This window comes from Heptranchias perlo, unplaced genomic scaffold (genome assembly GCF_035084215.1).
Source record: "Heptranchias perlo isolate sHepPer1 unplaced genomic scaffold, sHepPer1.hap1 HAP1_SCAFFOLD_378, whole genome shotgun sequence".
In the NCBI taxonomy this organism is placed as follows: domain Eukaryota; kingdom Metazoa; phylum Chordata; class Chondrichthyes; order Hexanchiformes; family Hexanchidae; genus Heptranchias; species Heptranchias perlo.
The window spans coordinates 70,636-92,502 of NW_027139390.1; the positions used below are offsets into that span (position 1 = coordinate 70,636).

Genomic DNA, 21,867 nt, shown 5'->3' on the forward strand with positions numbered 1-21,867 from the left:
AGGAGAACAATCCCAGCTTCTCCAGTCTCTAGTCTCTAAATCTAGGATTACGACATAGAAAAATTAAAAAACATTAATCCATAAGAGGGAGCTTTACTCTGTATCTAACCCTGTACCTGCCCTGGGAGTGTTTGATGGGACAGTGTAGAGGGAGCTTTACTCTGTATCTAACCCTGTACCTGCCCTGGGAGTGTTTGATGGGACGGTGTAGAGGGAGCTTTACTCTGTATCTAACCCTGTACCTGCCCTGGGAGTGTTTGATGGGACAGCGTAGAGGGAGCTTTACTCTGTATCTAACCCGTGCTGGACCTGCCCTGGGAGTGTTTGATGGGACAGTGTAGAGGGAGCTTTACTCTGTATCTAACCCTGTACCTGCCCTGGGAGTGTTTGATGGGACGGTGTAGAGGGAGCTTTACTCTGTATCTAACCCTGTACCTGCCCTGGGAGTGTTTGATGGGACAGCGTAGAGGGAGCTTTACTCTGTATCTAACCCGTGCTGGACCTGCCCTGGGAGTGTTTGATGGGACAGTGTAGAGGGAGCTTTACTCTGGACCTGCATTGGGAGTTCCGATGCTGACTGGGTGCCTGTAATGGACAGTATTCTATTCTGCACTAACACTGTCACCGTGAGTAGCTCAAAATTCACAGAAGAGTAATCAGTAAGCAGTGTTTGATCTGGTGCTGGTGGAGATTTAGTGCCACAATGTATGTAACAACACTGTGCTGACATCACAACTCATCTTATCCTGCTTTATAAAACTCCAAGGGCTCTGTTCCTGAACTATTAGAAATGATTAGTGAACGAGTGACCCCAGGTTCTGCGAAGGACTGCAATGGGGCCTCATTCTGGAGAAAGGATTCCGTGAAATTACGCTTTTTAAGTTTTTATTGAAGAGAGACATTTTTATTTGAATTTTACACACTGTGTTGAGCTGGAGAAATTGTTCCGTCCTCCCTCTCTCCGGAAGCTATGGTCCTGCTGCTTCGACTGAAGGTAAGGGCTCCACATTCACTGTCTCCTGAAGTGTGAAAGAGAACAGCAGGGTTTAGTGTCATTCACCTGACCACGTTTATTGGTTGGTACAAAGGTAAGAACACCCAGAATGGGCACCCACCGTCCTCTGTACACCTGTATCCCGCACAGACCCTCTGTACAGTATAATTGGAACCTCTCCGTGTGTACCATAATGGCCTGTCCCATTCATAGTATAATTGTAACCCCCCACCCGGCGTGTGTATTATAATGGCGTGTCCCATGTATGAATCATAGAATGATACAGCAAAGAGGGAGGACATTCGGCCCATTGTGCCTGTGCTGTCTCTTTGAAAGAGCTTTCCAAACAGTCCAACTCCCCTACTCTTTCCCCATAGCCCTGCAAATATTCCCCCTTCAAGTATGGTATAATTGTAGCCTCCCCTGTGTGTTATGTAATAGCGCATCCCATGTATGGTACAGAATTACATAGAATTTACAGCATTTGGTCGAACAGGTCTGTGTCGGTGTTTATGCTCCACATGAGTCTCATCTCACCTTATTTCATCTAACCTTATCAACATATTCATCTATTCCTTTCTCCCTTATACCAACATACGAATTAAAAGCCATTCGGCCCCTCGGGCCCGCTCTGCCATTTGATAAGATCATGGCTGATCTGATTGTGACCTCAACCCTTCTTTCCCGTCTACCTACTATAACCTTTGACTCTTGTTAATCAGGAATCTATCTAACTCAGCCTTAAAAATATTCACTGACCCTGCCTCCACCGCTCTCTGGGGAAGGGAGTTCCACAGACTCACCACCCTCTGAGAGAAAAAATTCTCCTCATCGTCGTCTTAAATGGGAGACCCCTTATTTTTAAACTGTGGCCCCCTAGTTCTAGTCTCTCCCACAAGGGGAAATATCCTCTCAGCATCGACCCCTTCAAGTCCCCTCAGGATCTTATCTGTTTCAGTAAGATCGCCTCTCATTCTTCTAAACTCCAGTGTTTACAGGCTCAACTTGTCCAACCTTTCCTCATAAGATAACCCCCTCATCCCAGGAATCAGTCGAGTGAACCTTCTCTGAACTGCCTCCAAAGCAATTACGTCCTTTCTTAAATAAGGAGACCAAAACTGCACACAGTATTCTAGATGTGGTCTCACCAATGCCCTGAACAACTGGAGCAAAACATCTCTACTTTTATATTCCATTCTCCTTGCAATAAATGACAACATTCCATTTGCCTTCCTAATCATTTGCTGTACCGTATACTAACTTTTTGTGATTCATGTACTCGGACACCCAGATCCCTCTGTACCTCAGAGTTCTGCAATCTCTCTCCATTTAAATAATATTCTGCTTTTCTATTCCTCCTGCCAAAGTGGACAAGTTCACATTTTCCCACATTATACTTCATCTGCCAAATTTTTGCCCACTCACTCAACCTATCGATATCCCTTTGCAGACTCTTCACAACTTACTTTCCTACCTACCTTTGTGTCATCAGCAAATTTAGCAACCATACATTCGTTCCCTTCATCCAAGTCATTGATATAGATTGTAAATAGTTGAGGCCCCAGCACTGATCTCTGTGGCACTCCACTAGTTACATCTTGCCAACCTGAAAATGACCCATTTATGCCTACTCTCTGTTTCCTGTTAGCTAACCAATCCTTTATCCATGATAATATGTTACCCCCCACACCATGAGCTCTTATTTTGTGCAGTAGCCTTTGATGTGGCACCTTGTCAAATGCCTTCTGGAAATCCAAGTCCACCACATCCACAGGATCCCCTTTATCCACGTTGCTTGTTACTTCCTCAAAGAACTCTAATAAATTAGTCAAACACGATTTCCCTTTCACAAAGCCGTGACTCTGCCTGATTGCATTGAGATTTTCTAAGTGCCCTGCTATAACCTCCTTAATAACAGATTCTTGCATTTTCCCTATGACAAATGTTAAGCTAACTGGCCTGTAGTTTCCTGCTTTCTGTCTCCCTCCTTTCTTGAATAGAGGAGTTACATTCATTATTTTCCAATCTGATGGGACCCTCCAGAATCTAGGGAATTTTGGAAAATTAATACCAATGCATCTGCTATCTCTGCAGCCACTTCTTTTAAGACCCGAGGATGAAGTCTGTCAGGACCTGGGGACTTGTCAGCTTTTAGTTCTAATATTTTTTTCAGAACCCTTTCCCTGGTGATTGTAAATGTTTTAAGTTCCTCACTCCCTTTCACCTCTTGATTCACAATTATTTCTGGCATGTTATTTGTATTCTCTACAGTGAAGACAGACACAAAATATCTGTTCAATTCATCCACCATTTCCTTATTCTCCATTATTAATTCCCCAGACTCACTCTCTAGAGGACCAACACTCACTTTACTTACTCTTTTCCTTTTTAAATACCTGTAGAAACTCTTACTCTCTGTTTTTATATTTCTAGCTAGCTTTCTCTCGTACTCTAATTTCTCCCTCCTTATTATTCTTTTAGTCATTCTTTGCTGTTTTTTATATTCTGTCCAATCTTCTGACCTGCCTCTAATCTTCACGGAATTGCATGCTTTTCCTTTCAATTTGATACTGTCTTTAACTTCCTTAGTTAGTCACGGATGGTACGTCCTTCCCCTGGAGTCTCTCTTTCTCACTGGAATGTATCTTTGCTGATTGTTATGAAATATCTCATTAAATGTCTGCCACTGCATCTCTACTGACCTGTCCCTTAACCTAATTTCCCAGTTCACTTTAGCCAGCTCTGTCTTCATGCCCTCATAATTGCCCTTATTTAAGTTTAAAGCACTAGTCTTAGACTTACTCTTCTCTCCCTCAAACTGAATGTGAAATTCAATAATATTGTGATCACTGCTACCGAGAGGCTCCTTTACAATGAGGTCATTAATTAATCCTGTCTCATTACACATTACCAGATCTAGAATAGCCTGCTCTCTGGTTGGCTCTAGAACGTGCTGCTCTAAGAAACTGTCCTGAAAGCACTCTATGAACTCATCTTCCAGGCTACCTTTGCCAATCAGATTCTTCCAATCTATGTGTAGATTAAAATCACCCATGATTATCGCTGTTCCTTTCTCACAAGCCCCCATTATTTCTTCCTGTATACCCTGTCCTACAGTGTGGTTACTGTTAGGGGGCCTATAAACTACTCCCACAAGTGACTTCTTGCCTTTATTATTTCTTATCTCGACCCAAACTCCATCTTGGTCTTTAGAACTAAGGTCATTTCTCTCTGTTATACTCAGATCATCCTTCATTAACAGAGTGACCCCTCCACCTTCTCCGAGCTTCCTGTCCTTCCGAAATGTCCAGTACCCTTCAATATTCAGGGTCCAGCCTTTCTCATCTTGCAGCCATGTCTCTGTAATGGCGATCAGATCGTACATATTTATTTCTATTTGAGCTGTTAATTCATCCATTTTGTTACAAATGCTACGCACATTCAGATACAAAGTCTTTAGTGCTGTCTTTTTACTATTTTTGCAACCTCTAGCCTTATCTGCTGGCGCACTCTTAAGTTTGCATGCTCTGTCCCTTCCTGCCACTCTCTGATTATCATTCCCCTTATTGCCCTCCTGCCTTGTCTTCTTTCTTTAATTAATGTGCTTTCTTACTTCCCCTTAATGCATCGACGTTATTTGCCTCAACTACTTCTTGTGTAGCGAGTTCCACATTCTCACCACTCTTTGGGTAAAGAAGTTTCTCCTGAATTCCCTATTGGATTTATCAGTGACTATCCTATATTTATAGTCTCTAGTTCTGGTCTCCCCCACAAGTGGAAACATTTTCTCTACGTCTACCCTATCAAACCCTTTCATTATCCTAAAGACCTCTGTCAGGTCACCCCTCAGCCTTCTCTTTTCTAGAGAAAAGAGCCCCAGCCTGTTCAATCTTTCCTGATAGTTATAACCTCTCAGGTCTGGTATCGTCCTTGTAAATCCTTTTTGCACCCTCTCCAATGCCTCTAAATCCTTTCTTTAATATGGAGACCAGAACTGTGCACAATACTCCAAGTGTGGTCTAACCAAGGTTCTATACAAGTTTAACATAACTTCTCTGCTTTTCAATTCTATCCCTCTAGAAATGAACCCCAGTGCTTGATTTGCCTTTTTATGACCTTATTAACCTGCGTCACTACTTTTAGTGATTTGTGTATCTGTACCCTGAGATCCCTTTGCTCCTCTAACCCGTTTAGACTCTTATTATCCAAGCAGTATGTGGCCTCCTTATTCTTCCTACCAAAATGCACCACCTCACACTTATGCACTTTGAAATTCATTTGCCAATTGCATGCCTATTCTGCAAGTTTAATAATGTCTTCCTGTATTTTGTCGCAGTCCTAAGAACTTAAGAAGTAGAAGCAGGAGTAGGCCATACTCCTGGCCTCGAGTCTGCTCCGCCATTCAATCAGATCATGGCTGATCTTCTACCTCAACTCCACTTTCCCACCCGATCCCCTAGAGTCCAAAAATCTATTGATCTCAGTCTTGAATATACTCAACGACATCCACAGCCCTCTGGGGTAGAGAATTCCAAAGATTCTCAGCCCTCTGAGTGAAGAAATTCCTCCTCATCTCATTCTTAAATGGCTGACCCCTTATCCTGAGACTATGACCCCTAGTTCTAGACTCTCCAGCCAGTGGAAACACCCTCTCAGTATCTACCCTGTCAAGCCCCCTCAGAACCTTATATGTTTCTAAACTCCAGAGAGTATAGGCCCATTCTACTCAATCTCTCCTCATAGGACAACCCTCTCATCCTAGGAATCAATCTAGTGAACCTTCGTTGCACCGCCTCTAAGGCAAGTATATCCTTCCTTAGATAAAGAGGCCAAAACTGTACACAATACTCCAGGTGAGGTCTCACCAAAGCCCTGTACAATTGTAGCAAGACTTCCTTACTCTTGTACTCCAACCCCCTTGCAATAAAGGCCAACATTCCATTTGCCTTCCTAATTGCCTGCTGCACCTGCATGCTAACCTTTCGTATTTCTTGTACGAGGACTCCCAGATCTCTCTGAACACCAACATTTAATAGTTTCTCACCATTTAAAAAATATTCTGTTTTTCTATTCTTCCTACTAAAGTGAATAACCTCACATTTCCCCACATTATACTCCATCTGCCACCTTCTCGCCCACTCACTTAACCTGTCCATATCCCTTTGCAGACTCTGTGTCCTCCTCACAGCTTACTTTCCCACCTAGCTTTGTATCGTCAGCAAACTTGGATACATTACACTCCGTCCCTTCATCTAAGTCATTAATATAGATTGTAAATAGCTGAGGCCCAAGCACTGATCCTTGTGGCACCCCATTAGTTACAGCCTGCCAACCTGAGTATGACCCGTTTATCCCTACTCTCTGTTTTCTGTCCGTTAACCAATCCTCTATCACTGCTAATATATTACCTTCAATCCCATGAGCCCTAATCTTGCGTAACAACCTTTTATGTGGCATCTTATCGAATGCCATTTGAAAATCCAAATATATTACATCCACTGGTTCCCCTTTATCTACCCTGCCAGTTACACCCTCAAAAAACTCTAATAAATTTGTCAAACACGATTTCCCTTTCATAAAACCATGTTGACTCTGCCTAATCATATTATGATTTTCTAAGTGCCCTGTTACCACTTCCTTAATAATAGATTCCAGCATTTTCCCTACTACTGATGTCAGGCTAACTGACCTATAGTTCCGTTTTCTCTCTCCCTCCTTTCTTGAATAGCGGGGTTACATTTGCTGCCTTCCAATCCACGGGGACCGTTCTAGAATCTAGGGAATTTTGGAAGATCACAACCAATGCACCCACTATCTCTGCAGCCACCTCTTTTAGAACCCTCGGATGTAGGTCATCAGGTCCAGGGGATTTACTAGCTTTTAGTCCCATTAATTTCTCCAGTACTTTTTCTCTGCTGATTTTAATTACTTTACGTTCCTCACTCTCATTTGCCCCTTGGTTCCCCACTATTTTTAGTATACTTTTTGTGTCTTCTACTGTGAAGACAGATACAAAATATTTGTTTAACGCACCTGCCATTTCCTTATTTCCCATTATAATTTCTCCTGTCTCAGCCTCGAAGGGACCAACGTTTACTTTTGCTACTTTCTTCCTTTTTACATACTTGTAGAAGCTCTTTCAATCCGTTTTTACATTTCTTGCTAGTTTACTCTCATTTTCTATTTTCTCCTTTTTTATCAATTTTTTGGTCATCCTTTGCTGGTTTCTAAAACTCTCCCAATCCTCAGACTTACTACTCTTCTTGGCAACATTATAGGCCTCTTCTTTTAATCAAATACTATCCTTAACTTCTTTAGTTAGCCACGGATGGATCGCTTTTCCTCCTCAGTATTAACTATATCTCCCAATTTAGTGTAGTCCGCAAATTTTGAAATTGTACTTTTGATTCCTGAGTCCATATTGTTTCTGTAAATGATGAACAACAGTGGTCCCAGCACTGATCCCTGGGGAACCTTTTCCCAGTCCGAGTAACAACCTTTATTTAACCCCTACTCTCTGTTCTGTTTTGTAGCCAGTTTGCTCTCCATTCCGCTAACTGTCCCTCACTCTACATACTCTGACCTCAGTCATGAGTCCACTATGTGGTACCCTATCGAAGGCCTTTTGAAAATCCAGATATATTACATCTACTACATTACCCTTGTCTACACTCTCTGTTACTTTTTCAAAGAATTCAATAAGTTTGGTCAAGCATGACTTTCCCTTCTGAAATCCGTGCTGACTGCTCTTTATTATATTTTCAGTTTCTAGATGTTTTTCTATTACATTTTTGAGTAAAGATTCCACTTTCTTTCCTACCACCGACGTTAAGCTAATTGGTTGAAAGTTCCCTGGACTGGTTCTATCTCCCTTTTTAAATATAGGAATAACATTATCTGTCCACCAGTCCTCTGGCACTATTCCCTTTTCTAATGAATTTTTATATATATGTAATAGAGCCTCTGCTATCTTTTCCCAAACCTCTTTTAATATTCATGGATACAATCCATCCGGACCAGGGGTTTTATCCTCTCTAAGTTTGATTAGTTTATCAATGATCTCCCCCCTTTCTATCTTAAATGTCTTTATATCTTTTTTGATCTCTTCTTCTAATGTCATGCCCACCGTGTCAGTCTCCCCGGTAAATACTGAGGCAAAGTAATTATTCAATATTTCTGCCATTTCGCTGTCATTACCTGTGAGTTTATCTTGTGCATCCCCTCGTGGCCCTATCCCTATCCTGATTTTTCTTCTGTTATTTATGTGTCTGCAGAATACTTTACTATTACTTTTTATATTCCTTGATAATTTAATCTCATAGTTCCACTTTGCTTTCCTAATTGTTTTTTAACATTCTTCCTAAACTTTTCACATTCCATTTTGTCATCCACTCCTTTATTGTCTCTGTACTTAGAGGATGCTTTTCTCTTTAGTTTCAATTTTACTCTTATCTCTTTATTCATCCGTGGTGTTTCATTGTTGGCTCGTTTGTTCTTGTATTTCAGAGGAATATATTTCTCCTGAACTCTCTTGATCACCGTTTTAAATATTTCCCACTGCTGTTCTATCTCTTTGTCTGTCAAAATATGATGTGGAGATGCCGGTGATGGACTGGGGTTGACAATTGTAAACAATTTTACAACACCAAGTTATAGTCCAGCAATTTTATTTTAAATTCAAAATAGTGTGTGTTATAATGGTGGGTCCCATGTATGATATAATCCCCCCCGCCACCGTGTGTGTTATAATGGTGGGTCCCCGGCCGTCACCTTATTCTGATTTCGGTAGAACACGTTGTCGAAGCCGAAGGGTGCTCTGGATTCACTCGTGGTTCCGGGGGAGTTGTGCCTCTTGTTCTTACGCCAGTAAATCACACCCACAGCTGCAGCCACCAGCACAGCCAGCACAATGATCACAGCAGCAATGATCCCAGGAGTCTGACCGCCACCTGCAATCAAACAAAGCACCACACTCAGTCTCAACACCACACTCAGTCCCAACACCACACTCAGTCCCAACACTACACTCAGTCCCAACACCACACTCAGTCCCAACACCACACTCAGTCCCAACACCACACTCAGTCCCAACACCACACTCAGTCCCAACACCACACTCAGTCCCAACACTACACTCAGTCCCAACACCACACTCAGTCCCAACACTACACTCAGTCCCAACACCACACTCAGTCCCAACACCACACTCAGTCCCAACACCACACTCAGTCCCAACACCACACTCAGTCCCAACAACACACTCAGTCCCAACACCACACTCAGTCCCAACACCACACTCAGTCCCAACACCACACTCAGTCCCAACACCACACTCAGTCCCAACAACACACTCAGTCCCAACACTACACTCAGTCCCAACACCACACTCAGTCTCAACACCACACTCAGTCCCAACAACACACTCAGTCTCAACACTACACTCAGTCCCAACACCACACTCAGTCCCAACACTACACTCAGTCCCAACACCACACTCAGTCCCAACACCACACTCAGTCCCAACAACACACTCAGTCCCAACACTACACTCAGTCCCAACACCACACTCAGTCTCAACACCACACTCAGTCCCAACAACACACTCAGTCTCAACACTACACTCAGTCCCAACACCACACTCAGTCCCAACAACACACTCAGTCCCAACACCACACTCAGTCCCAACACCACACTCAGTCCCAACACCACACTCAGTCCCAACACCACACTCAGTCCCAACACCACACTCAGTCCCAACACCACACTCAGTCCCAACACCACACTCAGTCCCAACACCACACTCAGTCTCAACACCACACTCAGTCCCAACACTACACTCAGTCCCAACACCACACTCAGTCCCAACACTACACTCAGTCCCAACACCACACTCAGTCCCAACACCACACTCAGTCCCAACACCACACTCAGTCCCAACACCACACTCAGTCCCAACAACACACTCAGTCCCAACACCACACTCAGTCCCAACACCACACTCAGTCCCAACACTACACTCAGTCCCAACAACACACTCAGTCTCAACACTACACTCAGTCCCAACACCACACTCAGTCCCAACAACACACTCAGTCCCAACAACACACTCAGTCCCAACAACACACTCAGTCCCAACACCACACTCAGTCCCAACACTACACTCAGTCCCAACACCACACTCAGTCTCAACACTACACTCAGTCCCAACACCACACTCAGTCCCAACAACACACTCAGTCCCAACAACACACTCAGTCCCAACACCACACTCAGTCCCAACACTACACTCAGTCCCAACACCACACTCAGTCCCAACACGACACTCAGTCCCATCACCACACTCAGTCCCAACAACACACTCAGTCCCAACACCACACTCAGTCCCAACACGACACTCAGTCCCAACACCACACTCAGTCCCAACAACACACTCAGTCCCAACACCACACTCAGTCCCAACACGACACTCAGTCCCAACACCACACTCAGTCCCAACAACACACTCAGTCCCAACACCACACTCAGTCCCAACACGACACTCAGTCCCAACACCACACTCAGTCCCAACACGACACTCAGTCCCAACACCACACTCAGTCCCAACACCACACTCAGTCCCAACAACACACTCAGTCTCAACACTACACTCAGTCCCAACACCACACTCAGTCCCAACAACACACTCAGTCCCAACAACACACTCAGTCCCAACACTACACTCAGTCCCATCACCACACTCAGTCCCAACACGACACTCAGTCCCAACACTACACTCAGTCCCAACACTACACTCAGTCCCAACAACACACTCAGTCCCAACACCACACTCAGTCCCAACAACACACTCAGTCCCAACACTACACTCAGTCCCATCACCACACTCAGTCCCAACACCACACTCAGTCCCAACACTACACTCAGTCCCAACACTACACTCAGTCCCAACACTACACTCAGTCCCAACACCACACTCAGTCCCAACACCACACTCAGTCCCAACAACACACTCAGTCCCAACAACACACTCAGTCCCAACACTACACTCAGTCCCAACACTACACTCAGTCCCAACACCACACTCAGTCCCAACACCACACTCAGTCCCAACACTACACTCAGTCCCAACACCACACTCAGTCCCAACACCACACTCAGTCCCAACACTACACTCAGTCCCAACACCACACTCAGTCCCAACAGCACACTCAGTCCCAACACCACACTCAGTCCCAACACTACACTCAGTCCCAACACCACACTCAGTCCCAACACCACACTCAGTCCCAACACTACACTCAGTCCCAACACTACACTCAGTCCCAACAACACACTCAGTCTCAACACCACACTCAGTCCCAACACCACACTCAGTCCCAACAACACACTCAGTCCCAACAACACACTCAGTCCCAACACCACACTCAGTCCCATCACCACACTCAGTCCCAACACTACACTCAGTCCCAACAACACACTCAGTCCCAACACCACACTCAGTCCCAACACCACACTCAGTCCCATCACCACACTCAGTCCCAACACTACACTCAGTCCCAACACTACACTCAGTCCCAACAACACACTCAGTCCCAACACCACACTCAGTCCCAACACTACACTCAGTCCCAACAACACACTCAGTCTCAACACTACACTCAGTCCCAACACCACACTCAGTCTCAATACCACACTCAGTCCCAACAACACACTCAGTCCCAACAACACACTCAGACCCAACACCACACTTAGTCCCAACACCACACTCAGTCCCAACAACACACTCAGTCCCAACAACACACTCAGTCCCAACACCACACTCAGTCCCAACACCACACTCAGTCCCAACAACACACTCAGTCCCAACAACACACTCAGTCCCAACACTACACTCAGTCTCAACACCACACTCAGTCCCAACACCACACTCAGTTCCAACACCACACTCAGTCCCAACACCACACTCAGTCCCAACACCACACTCAGTCCCAACACCACACTCAGTCCCAACACTACACTCAGTCCCAACACTACACTCAGTCCCAACAACACACTCAGTCCCAACAACACACTCAGTCCCAACACCACACTCAGTCCCAACACTACACTCAGTCCCAACAACACACTCAGTCCCAACACCACACTCAGTCCCAACAACACACTCAGTCCCAACAACACACTCAGTCCCAACACTGCACTCAGTCCCAACACTACACTCAGTCTCAACAACACACTCAGTCCCAACACCACACTCAGTCTCAACACCGCACTCAGTCCCAACACCACACTCAGTCCCAACACCACACTCAGTCCCAACAACACACTCAGTCCCAACACCACACTCAGTCCCAACAACACACTCAGTCCCAACACCACACTCAGTCCCAACACCACACTCAGTCCCAACACCACACTCAGTCTCAACACCACACTCAGTCTCAACAACACACTCAGTCTCAACACTACACTCAGTCTCAACACCACACTCAGTCTCAACAACACACTCAGTCCCAACACCACACTCAGTCTCAACACTACACTCAGTCTCAACACCACACTCAGTCTCAACACCACACTCAGTCCCAAAAACACACTCAGTCCCAACACCACACTCAGTCCCAACAACACACTCAGTCCCAACAACACACTCAGTCCCAACACCACACTCAGTCTCAACACCACACTCAGTCTCAACACCACACTCAGTCTCAACACTACACTCAGTCCCAACAACACACTCAGTCCCAACACCACACTCAGTCCCAACACCACACTCAGTCTCAACACCACACTCAGTCTCAACAACACACTCAGTCCCAACACTGCACTCAGTCTCAACACTACACTCAGTCTCAACACCACACTCAGTCCCAACACCACACTCAGTCTCAACAACACACTCAGTCTCAACACTACACTCAGTCTCAACACTACACTCAGTCCCAACAACACACTCAGTCCCAACACCACACTCAGTCCCAACACCACACTCAGTCTCAACACCACACTCAGTCTCAACAACACACTCAGTCTCAACACTACACTCAGTCTCAACACTACACTCAGTCTCAACAACACACTCAGTCTCAACACTACACTCAGTCTCAACACTACACTCAGTCCCAACAACACACTCAGTCCCAACACCACACTCAGTCCCAACACCACACTCAGTCTCAACACCACACTCAGTCTCAACAACACACTCAGTCCCAACACTGCACTCAGTCCCAACACGACACTCAGTCTCAACACCACACTCAGTCTCAACACTACACTCAGTCCCAACACCACACTCAGTCCCAACAACACACTCAGTCCCAACACGACACTCAGTCTCAACACCACACTCAGTCTCAACACCACACTCAGTCCCAACACGACACTCAGTCTCAACACCACACTCAGTCTCAACAACACACTCAGTCCCAACACTACACTCAGTCTCAACACTACACTCAGTCTCAACACCACACTCAGTCTCAACACCACACTCAGTCCCAACACCACACTCAGTCCCAACAACACACTCAGTCCCAACAACACACTCAGTCCCAACACCACACTCAGTCCCAACAACACACTCAGTCTCAACACTACACTCAGTCCCAACACCACACTCAGTCCCAACAACACACTCAGTCCCAACACTACACTCAGTCCCAACAACACACTCAGTCCCAACACCACACTCAGTCCCAACACCACACTCAGTCCCAACAACACACTCAGTCCCAACACGACACTCAGTCCCAACAACACACTCAGTCCCAACACCACACTCAGTCCCAACAACACACTCAGTCTCAACACTACACTCAGTCCCAACAACACACTCAGTCCCAACACTACACTCAGTCCCAACAACACACTCAGTCCCAACACCACACTCAGTCCCAACACCACACTCAGTCCCAACACCACACTCAGTCCCAACAACACACTCAGTCCCAACACCACACTCAGTCCCAACACCACACTCAGTCTCAACACCACACTCAGTCCCAACACCACACTCAGTCCCAACACCACACTCAGTCCCAACACTACACTCAGTCCCAACACTACACTCAGTCCCAACACTACACTCAGTCCCAACACTACACTCAGTCCCAACACCACACTCAGTCCCAACACCACACTCAGTCCCAACACCACACTCAGTCCCAACACCACACTCAGTCCCAACACGACACTCAGTCCCAACACCACACTCAGTCCCAACAACACACTCAGTCCCAACAACACACTCAGTCCCAACAACACACTCAGTCCCAACAACACACTCAGTCCCAACAACACACTCAGTCTCAACACTACACTCAGTCCCAACACCACACTCAGTCCCAACACCACACTCAGTCCCAACACCACACTCAGTCCCAACACCACACTCAGTCTCAACACTACACTCAGTCCCAACACTACACTCAGTCCCAACACTACACTCAGTCCCAACACTACACTCAGTCCCAACACCACACTCAGTCTCAACACTACACTCAGTCCCAACACTACACTCAGTCTCAACACTACACTCAGTCCCAACACCACACTCAGTCCCAACACCACACTCAGTCCCAACACTACACTCAGTCCCAACAACACACTCAGTCCCAACAACACACTCAGTCCCAACACCACACTCAGTCTCAACACTACACTCAGTCCCAACACTACACTCAGTCCCAACACCACACTCAGTCCCAACACTACACTCAGTCCCAACACTACACTCAGTCCCAACACCACACTCAGTCCCAACACTACACTCAGTCCCAACAACACACTCAGTCCCAACACTGCACTCAGTCTCAACACTACACTCAGTCTCAACACTACACTCAGTCCCAACACTACACTCAGTCTCAACACCACACTCAGTCCCAACACCACACTCAGTCCCAACACCACACTCAGTCCCAACACTACACTCAGTCCCAACAACACACTCAGTCCCAACAACACACTCAGTCCCAACACCACACTCAGTCTCAACACTACACTCAGTCCCAACACTACACTCAGTCCCAACACCACACTCAGTCCCAACACTACACTCAGTCCCAACACTACACTCAGTCCCAACACTACACTCAGTCCCAACACTACACTCAGTCCCAACACCACACTCAGTCCCAACACTACACTCAGTCCCAACACCACAATCAGTCCCAACACTACACTCAGTCCCAACACCACACTCAGTCCCAACACTACACTCAGTCCCAACACCACACTCAGTCCCAACACCACACTCAGTCCCAACACTACACTCAGTCCCAACAACACACTCAGTCTCAACACCACACTCAGTCCCAACACCACACTCAGTCCCAACACCACACTCAGTCCCAACACCACACTAAGTCCCAACACCACACTCAGTCTCAACACTACACTCAGTCCCAACACCACACTCAGTCCCAACACCACACTCAGTCCCAACACCACACTCAGTCCCAACACCACACTCAGTCCCAACACCACACTCAGTCCCAACACTACACTCAGTCCCAACACTACACTCAGTCCCAACACCACACTCAGTCCCAACACTACACTCAGTCTCAACACCACACTCAGTCCCAACACCACACTCAGTCCCAACACCACACTCAGTCCCAACACTACACTCAGTCCCAACACCACACTCAGTCCCAACACTACACTCTGTCCCAACACCACACTCAGTCCCAACACCACACTCAGTCCCAACACTACACTCAGTCCCAACACCACACTCAGTCCCAACACCACACTCAGTCCCAACACCACACTCAGTCCCAACACCACACTCAGTCCCAACACCACACTCAGTCTCAACACCACACTCAGTCCCAACACCACACTCAGTCCCAACACCACACTCAGTCCCAACACCACACTCAGTCCCAACACCACACTCAGTCCCAACACCACACTCAGTCCCAACACCACACTCAGTCCCAACACCACACTCAGTCCCAACAACACACTCAGTCCCAACACTACACTCAGTCTCAACACCACACTCAGTCCCAACACTACACTCAGTCCCAACACTACACTCAGTCTCAACACTACACTCAGTCTCAACACTACACTCAGTCCCAACACCACACTCAGTCCCAACACTACACTCAGTCTCAACACTACACTCAGTCTAAACACTACACTCAGTCTCAACACTACACTCAGTCTCAACACTACACTCAGTCCCAACACCACACTCAGTCCCAACACCACACTCAGTCCCAACACCACACTCAGTCCCAACACCACACTCAGTCCCAACACCACACTCAGTCCCAACACCACACTCAGTCCCAACACCACACTCAGTCCCAACACTACACTCAGTCGCAACAACACACTCAGTCCCAACAACACACTCAGTCCCAACAACACACTCAGTCCCAACAACACACTCAGTCCCAACACCACACTCAGTCCCAACACCACACTCAGTCCCAACACTACACTCAGTCCCAACACCACACTCAGTCCCAACACCACACTCAGTCCCAACACCACACTCAGTCCCAACACCACACTCAGTCCCAACACCACACTCAGTCCCAACACCACACTCAGTCCCAACACCGCACTCAGTCCCAACACCACACTCAGTCCCAACACTACACTCAGTCCCAACAACACACTCAGTCCCAACACCACACTCAGTCCCAACAACACACTCAGTCCCAACACCACACTCAGTCCCAACACCACACTCAGTCCCAACACCGCACTCAGTCCCAACACTACACTCAGTCCCAACACCACACTCAGTCCCAACACCACACTCAGTCCCAACACTACACTCAGTCCCAACACTACACTCAGTCCCAACACCACACTCAGTCCCAACACCGCACTCAGTCCCAACACCACACTCAGTCCCAACACTACACTCAGTCCCAACACTACACTCAGTCCCAACACTACACTCAGTCCCAACACCACACTCAGTCCCAACACCGCACTCAGTCCCAACACTACACTCAGTCCCAACACCACACTCAGTCCCAACACCACACTCAGTCCCAACACCACACTCAGTCCCAACACCACACTCAGTCTCAACACCACACTCAGTCCCAACACCACACTCAGTCCCAACACCACACTCAGTCCCAACACCACACTCAGTCCCAACACCACACTCAGTCCCAACACCACACTCAGTCTCAACACCACACTCAGTCCCAACAACACACTCAGTCCCAACACCACACTCAGTCCCAACACCACACTCAGTCCCAACACCACACTCAGTCCCAACACCACACTCAGTCCCAACACCACACTCAGTCCCAACACCACACTCAGTCCCAACACTACACTCAGTCCCAACACCACACTCAGTCCCAACACCACACTCAGTCTCAACACTACACTCAGTCTCAACACTACACTCAGTCCCAACACCACACTCAGTCCCAACACCACACTCAGTCCCAACACCACACTCAGTCCCAACACTACACTCAGTCCCAACACCACACTCAGTCCCAACACCACACTCAGTCCCAACACCACACTCAGTCCCAACACCACACTCAGTCCCAACACCACACTCAGTCCCAACACCACACTCAGTCCCAACACCACACTCAGTCTCAATACCACACTCAGTCCCAACAACACACTCAGTCCCAACACTACACTCAGTTCCAACACTACACTCAGTCCCAACACTACACTCAGTCTCAACACCACACTCAGTCCCAACACTACACTCAGTCTCAACACCACACTCAGTCCCAACACTACACTCAGTCCCAACACCACACTCAGTCCCAACACTACACTCAGTCCCAACACCACACTCAGTCCCAACACCACACTCAGTCCCAACACCACACTCAGTCCCAACACTACACTCAGTCTCAACACCACACTCAGTCCCAACACTACACTCAGTCCCAACACTACACTCAGTCCCAACACCACACTCAGTCCCAACAACACACTCAGTCCCAACACCACACTCAGTCCCAACACCACACTCAGTCCCAACACCACACTCAGTCCCAACACCACACTCAGTCCCAACACCACACTCAGTCCCAACACCACACTCAGTCCCAACACCACACTCAGTCCCAACACTACACTCAGTCCCAACACTACACTCAGTCCCAACACTACACTCAGTCTCAACACTACACTCAGTCCCAACACCACACTCAGTCCCAACACCACACTCAGTCCCAACACCACACTCAGTCCCAACACTACACTCAGTCCCAACACCACACTCAGTCCCAACACCACACTCAGTCCCAACACTACACTCAGTCCCAACACTACACTCAGTCCCAACACTACACTCAGTCCCAACACTACACTCAGTCCCAACACTACACTCAGTCCCAACACCACACTCAGTCCCAACACCACACTCAGTCCCAACACCACACTCAGTCCCAACACCACACTCAGTCCCAACACCACACTCAGTCCCAACACCACACTCAGTCCCAACACCACACTCAGTCCCAACACCACACTCAGTCCCAACACCACACTCAGTCCCAACACCACACTCAGTCCCAACACCACACTCAGTCCCAACACCACACTCAGTCCCAACAACACACTCAGTCCCAACACCACACTCAGTCCCAACACCACACTCAGTCCCAACACCACACTCAGTCCCAACACCACACTCAGTCCCAACACCACACTCAGTCCCAACACCACACTCAGTCCCAACACCACACTCAGTCCCAACACTACACTCAGTCCCAACACCACACTCAGTCTCAACAACACACTCAGTCCCAACACCGCACTCAGTCCCAACACCGCACTCAGTCCCAACACCGCACTCAGTCCCAACACTACACTCAGTCCCAACACCACACTCAGTCCCAACACCACACTCAGTCCCAACACCACACTCAGTCCCAACACCGCACTCAGTCCCAACAACACACTCAGTCCCAACACCACACTCAGTCCCAACACCGCACTCAGTCCCAACACCGCACTCAGTCCCAACACCACACTCAGTCCCAACACTACACTCAGTCCCAACACCACACTCAGTCCCAACACCACACTCAGTCCCAACACTACACTCAGTCCCAACACTACACTCAGTCCCAACACCGCACTCAGTCCCAACACCGCACTCAGTCCCAACACCACACTCAGTCCCAACACTACACTCAGTCCCAACACTACACTCAGTCCCAACACTGCACTCAGTCCCAACACCGCACTCAGTCCCAACACCGCACTCAGTCCCAACACTACACTCAGTCCCAACACCACACTCAGTCCCAACACCACACTCAGTCCCAACACCACACTCAGTCCCAACACCACACTCAGTCCCAACACCACACTCAGTCTCAACACCACACTCAGTCCCAACACCACACTCAGTCCCAACACCACACTCAGTCCCAACACCACACTCAGTCCCAACACCACACTCAGTCTCAACACCACACTCAGTCCCAACAACACACTCAGTCCCAACACCACACTCAGTCCCAACACCACACTCAGTCCCAACACCACACTCAGTCCCAACACCACACTCAGTCCCAACACCACACTCAGTCCCAACACCACACTCAGTCCCAACACTACACTCAGTCCCAACACCACACTCAGTCCCAACACCACACTCAGTCCCAACACCACACTCAGTCCCAACACCACACTCAGTCCCAACACTACACTCAGTCCCAACACCACACTCAGTCCCAACACCACACTCAGTCCCAACACCACACTCAGTCCCAACACCACACTCAGTCCCAACACCACACTCAGTCCCAACACCACACTCAGTCTCAATACCACACTCAGTCCCAACAACACACTCAGTCCCAACACTACACTCAGTTCCAACACTACACTCAGTCCCAACACTACACTCAGTCTCAACACCACACTCAGTCCCAACACTACACTCAGTCCCAACACTACACTCAGTCTCAACACCACACTCAGTCCCAACACTACACTCAGTCCCAACACCACACTCAGTCCCAACACTACACTCAGTCCCAACACCACACTCAGTCCCAACACCACACTCAGTCCCAACACCACACTCAGTCCCAACACTACACTCAGTCTCAACACCACACTCAGTCCCAACACTACACTCAGTCCCAACACTACACTCAGTCCCAACACCACACTCAGTCCCAACACCACACTCAGTCCCAACACCACACTCAGTCCCAACACCACACTCAGTCCCAACACCACACTCAGTCCCAACACCACACTCAGTCCCAACACCACACTCAGTCCCAACACCACACTCAGTCCCAACACCACACTCAGTCCCAACACCACACTCAGTCCCAACACCACACTCAGTCCCAACACCACACTCAGTCCCAACACTACACTCAGTCCCAACACTACACTCAGTCCCAACACTACACTCAGTCTCAACACTACACTCAGTCCCAACACCACACTCAGTCCCAACACCACACTCAGTCCCAACACTACACTCAGTCCCAACACCACACTCAGTCCCAACACCACACTCAGTCCCAACACTACACTCAGTCCCAACACTACACTCAGTCCCAACACTACACTCAGTCCCAACACCACACTCAGTCCCAACACCACACTCAGTCCCAACACCACACTCAGTCCCAACACCACACTCAGTCCCAACACCACACTCAGTCCCAACACCACACTCAGTCCCAACACCACACTCAGTCCCAACACCACACTCAGTCCCAACACCACACTCAGTCCCAACACCACACTCAGTCCCAACACCACACTCAGTCCCAACACCACACTCAGTCCCAACACCACACTCAGTCCCAACACCACACTCAGTCCCAACACCACACTCAGTCTCAACACTACACTCAGTCTCAACACCACACTCAGTCTCAACACCACACTCAGTCTCAACAACACACTCAGTCCCAACACTACACTCAGTCCCAACACCACACTCAGTCCCAACACCACACTCAGTCCCAACACCACACTCAGTCCCAACACCACACTCAGTCCCAACACCACACTCAGTCCCAACACTACACTCAGTCCCAACACCACACTCAGTCTCAACAACACACTCAGTCCCAACACCACACTCAGTCCCAACACCACACTCAGTCCCAACACCACACTCAGTCCCAACACTACACTCAGTCCCAACACTACACTCAGTCCCAACACTACACTCAGTCCCAACACTACACTCAGTCCCAACACCACACTCAGTCCCAACACCACACTCAGTCCCAACACCACACTCAGTCCCAACACCACACTCAGTCCCAACACCACACTCAGTCCCAACACCACACTCAGTCCCAACACCACACTCAGTCCCAACACCACACTCAGTCCCAACACCACACTCAGTCCCAACACCACACTCAGTCCCAACAACACACTCAGTCCCAACACCACACTCAGTCCCAACAACACACTCAGTCCCAACACCACACTCAGTCCCAACACTACACTCAGTCTCAACACCACACTCAGTCTCAACACCACACTCAGTCTCAACACCACACTCAGTCTCAACAACACACTCAGTCCCAACACTACACTCAGTCCCAACACCACACTCAGTCCCAACACCACACTCAGTCCCAACACCACACTCAGTCCCAACACCACACTCAGTCCCAACACCACACTCAGTCCCAACACCACACTCAGTCCCAACACCACACTCAGTCCCAACACCACACTCAGTCTCAACAACACACTCAGTCCCAACACTACACTCAGTCCCAACACTACACTCAGTCCCAACACCACACTCAGTCCCAACACTACACTCAGTCCCAACACCACACTCAGTCCCAACACCACACTCAGTCCCAACACTACACTCAGTCTCAACACTACACTCAGTCTCAACA

The 21,867-nt window shown here is 48.2% G+C and overlaps 1 protein-coding gene across 1 annotated transcript in view; it reads right to left on the minus strand.

The window, feature by feature from the left end:
- Nucleotides 1-868: 868 nt before the first annotated feature.
- Nucleotides 869-21,867, minus strand: part of LOC137311633 (apical endosomal glycoprotein-like) — a 90,609-nt gene continuing 69,610 nt past the window's right edge. The window contains exons 9-10 of the mRNA XM_067978739.1: nucleotides 8,765-8,943; nucleotides 869-1,019 (exon numbers count right to left, since the gene is read on the minus strand). Of these exons, the coding sequence (XP_067834840.1) occupies nucleotides 969-1,019; nucleotides 8,765-8,943 (230 nt within the window). The 3' untranslated portion in view covers nucleotides 869-968. The remainder of the gene's footprint in view (nucleotides 1,020-8,764; nucleotides 8,944-21,867) is intronic.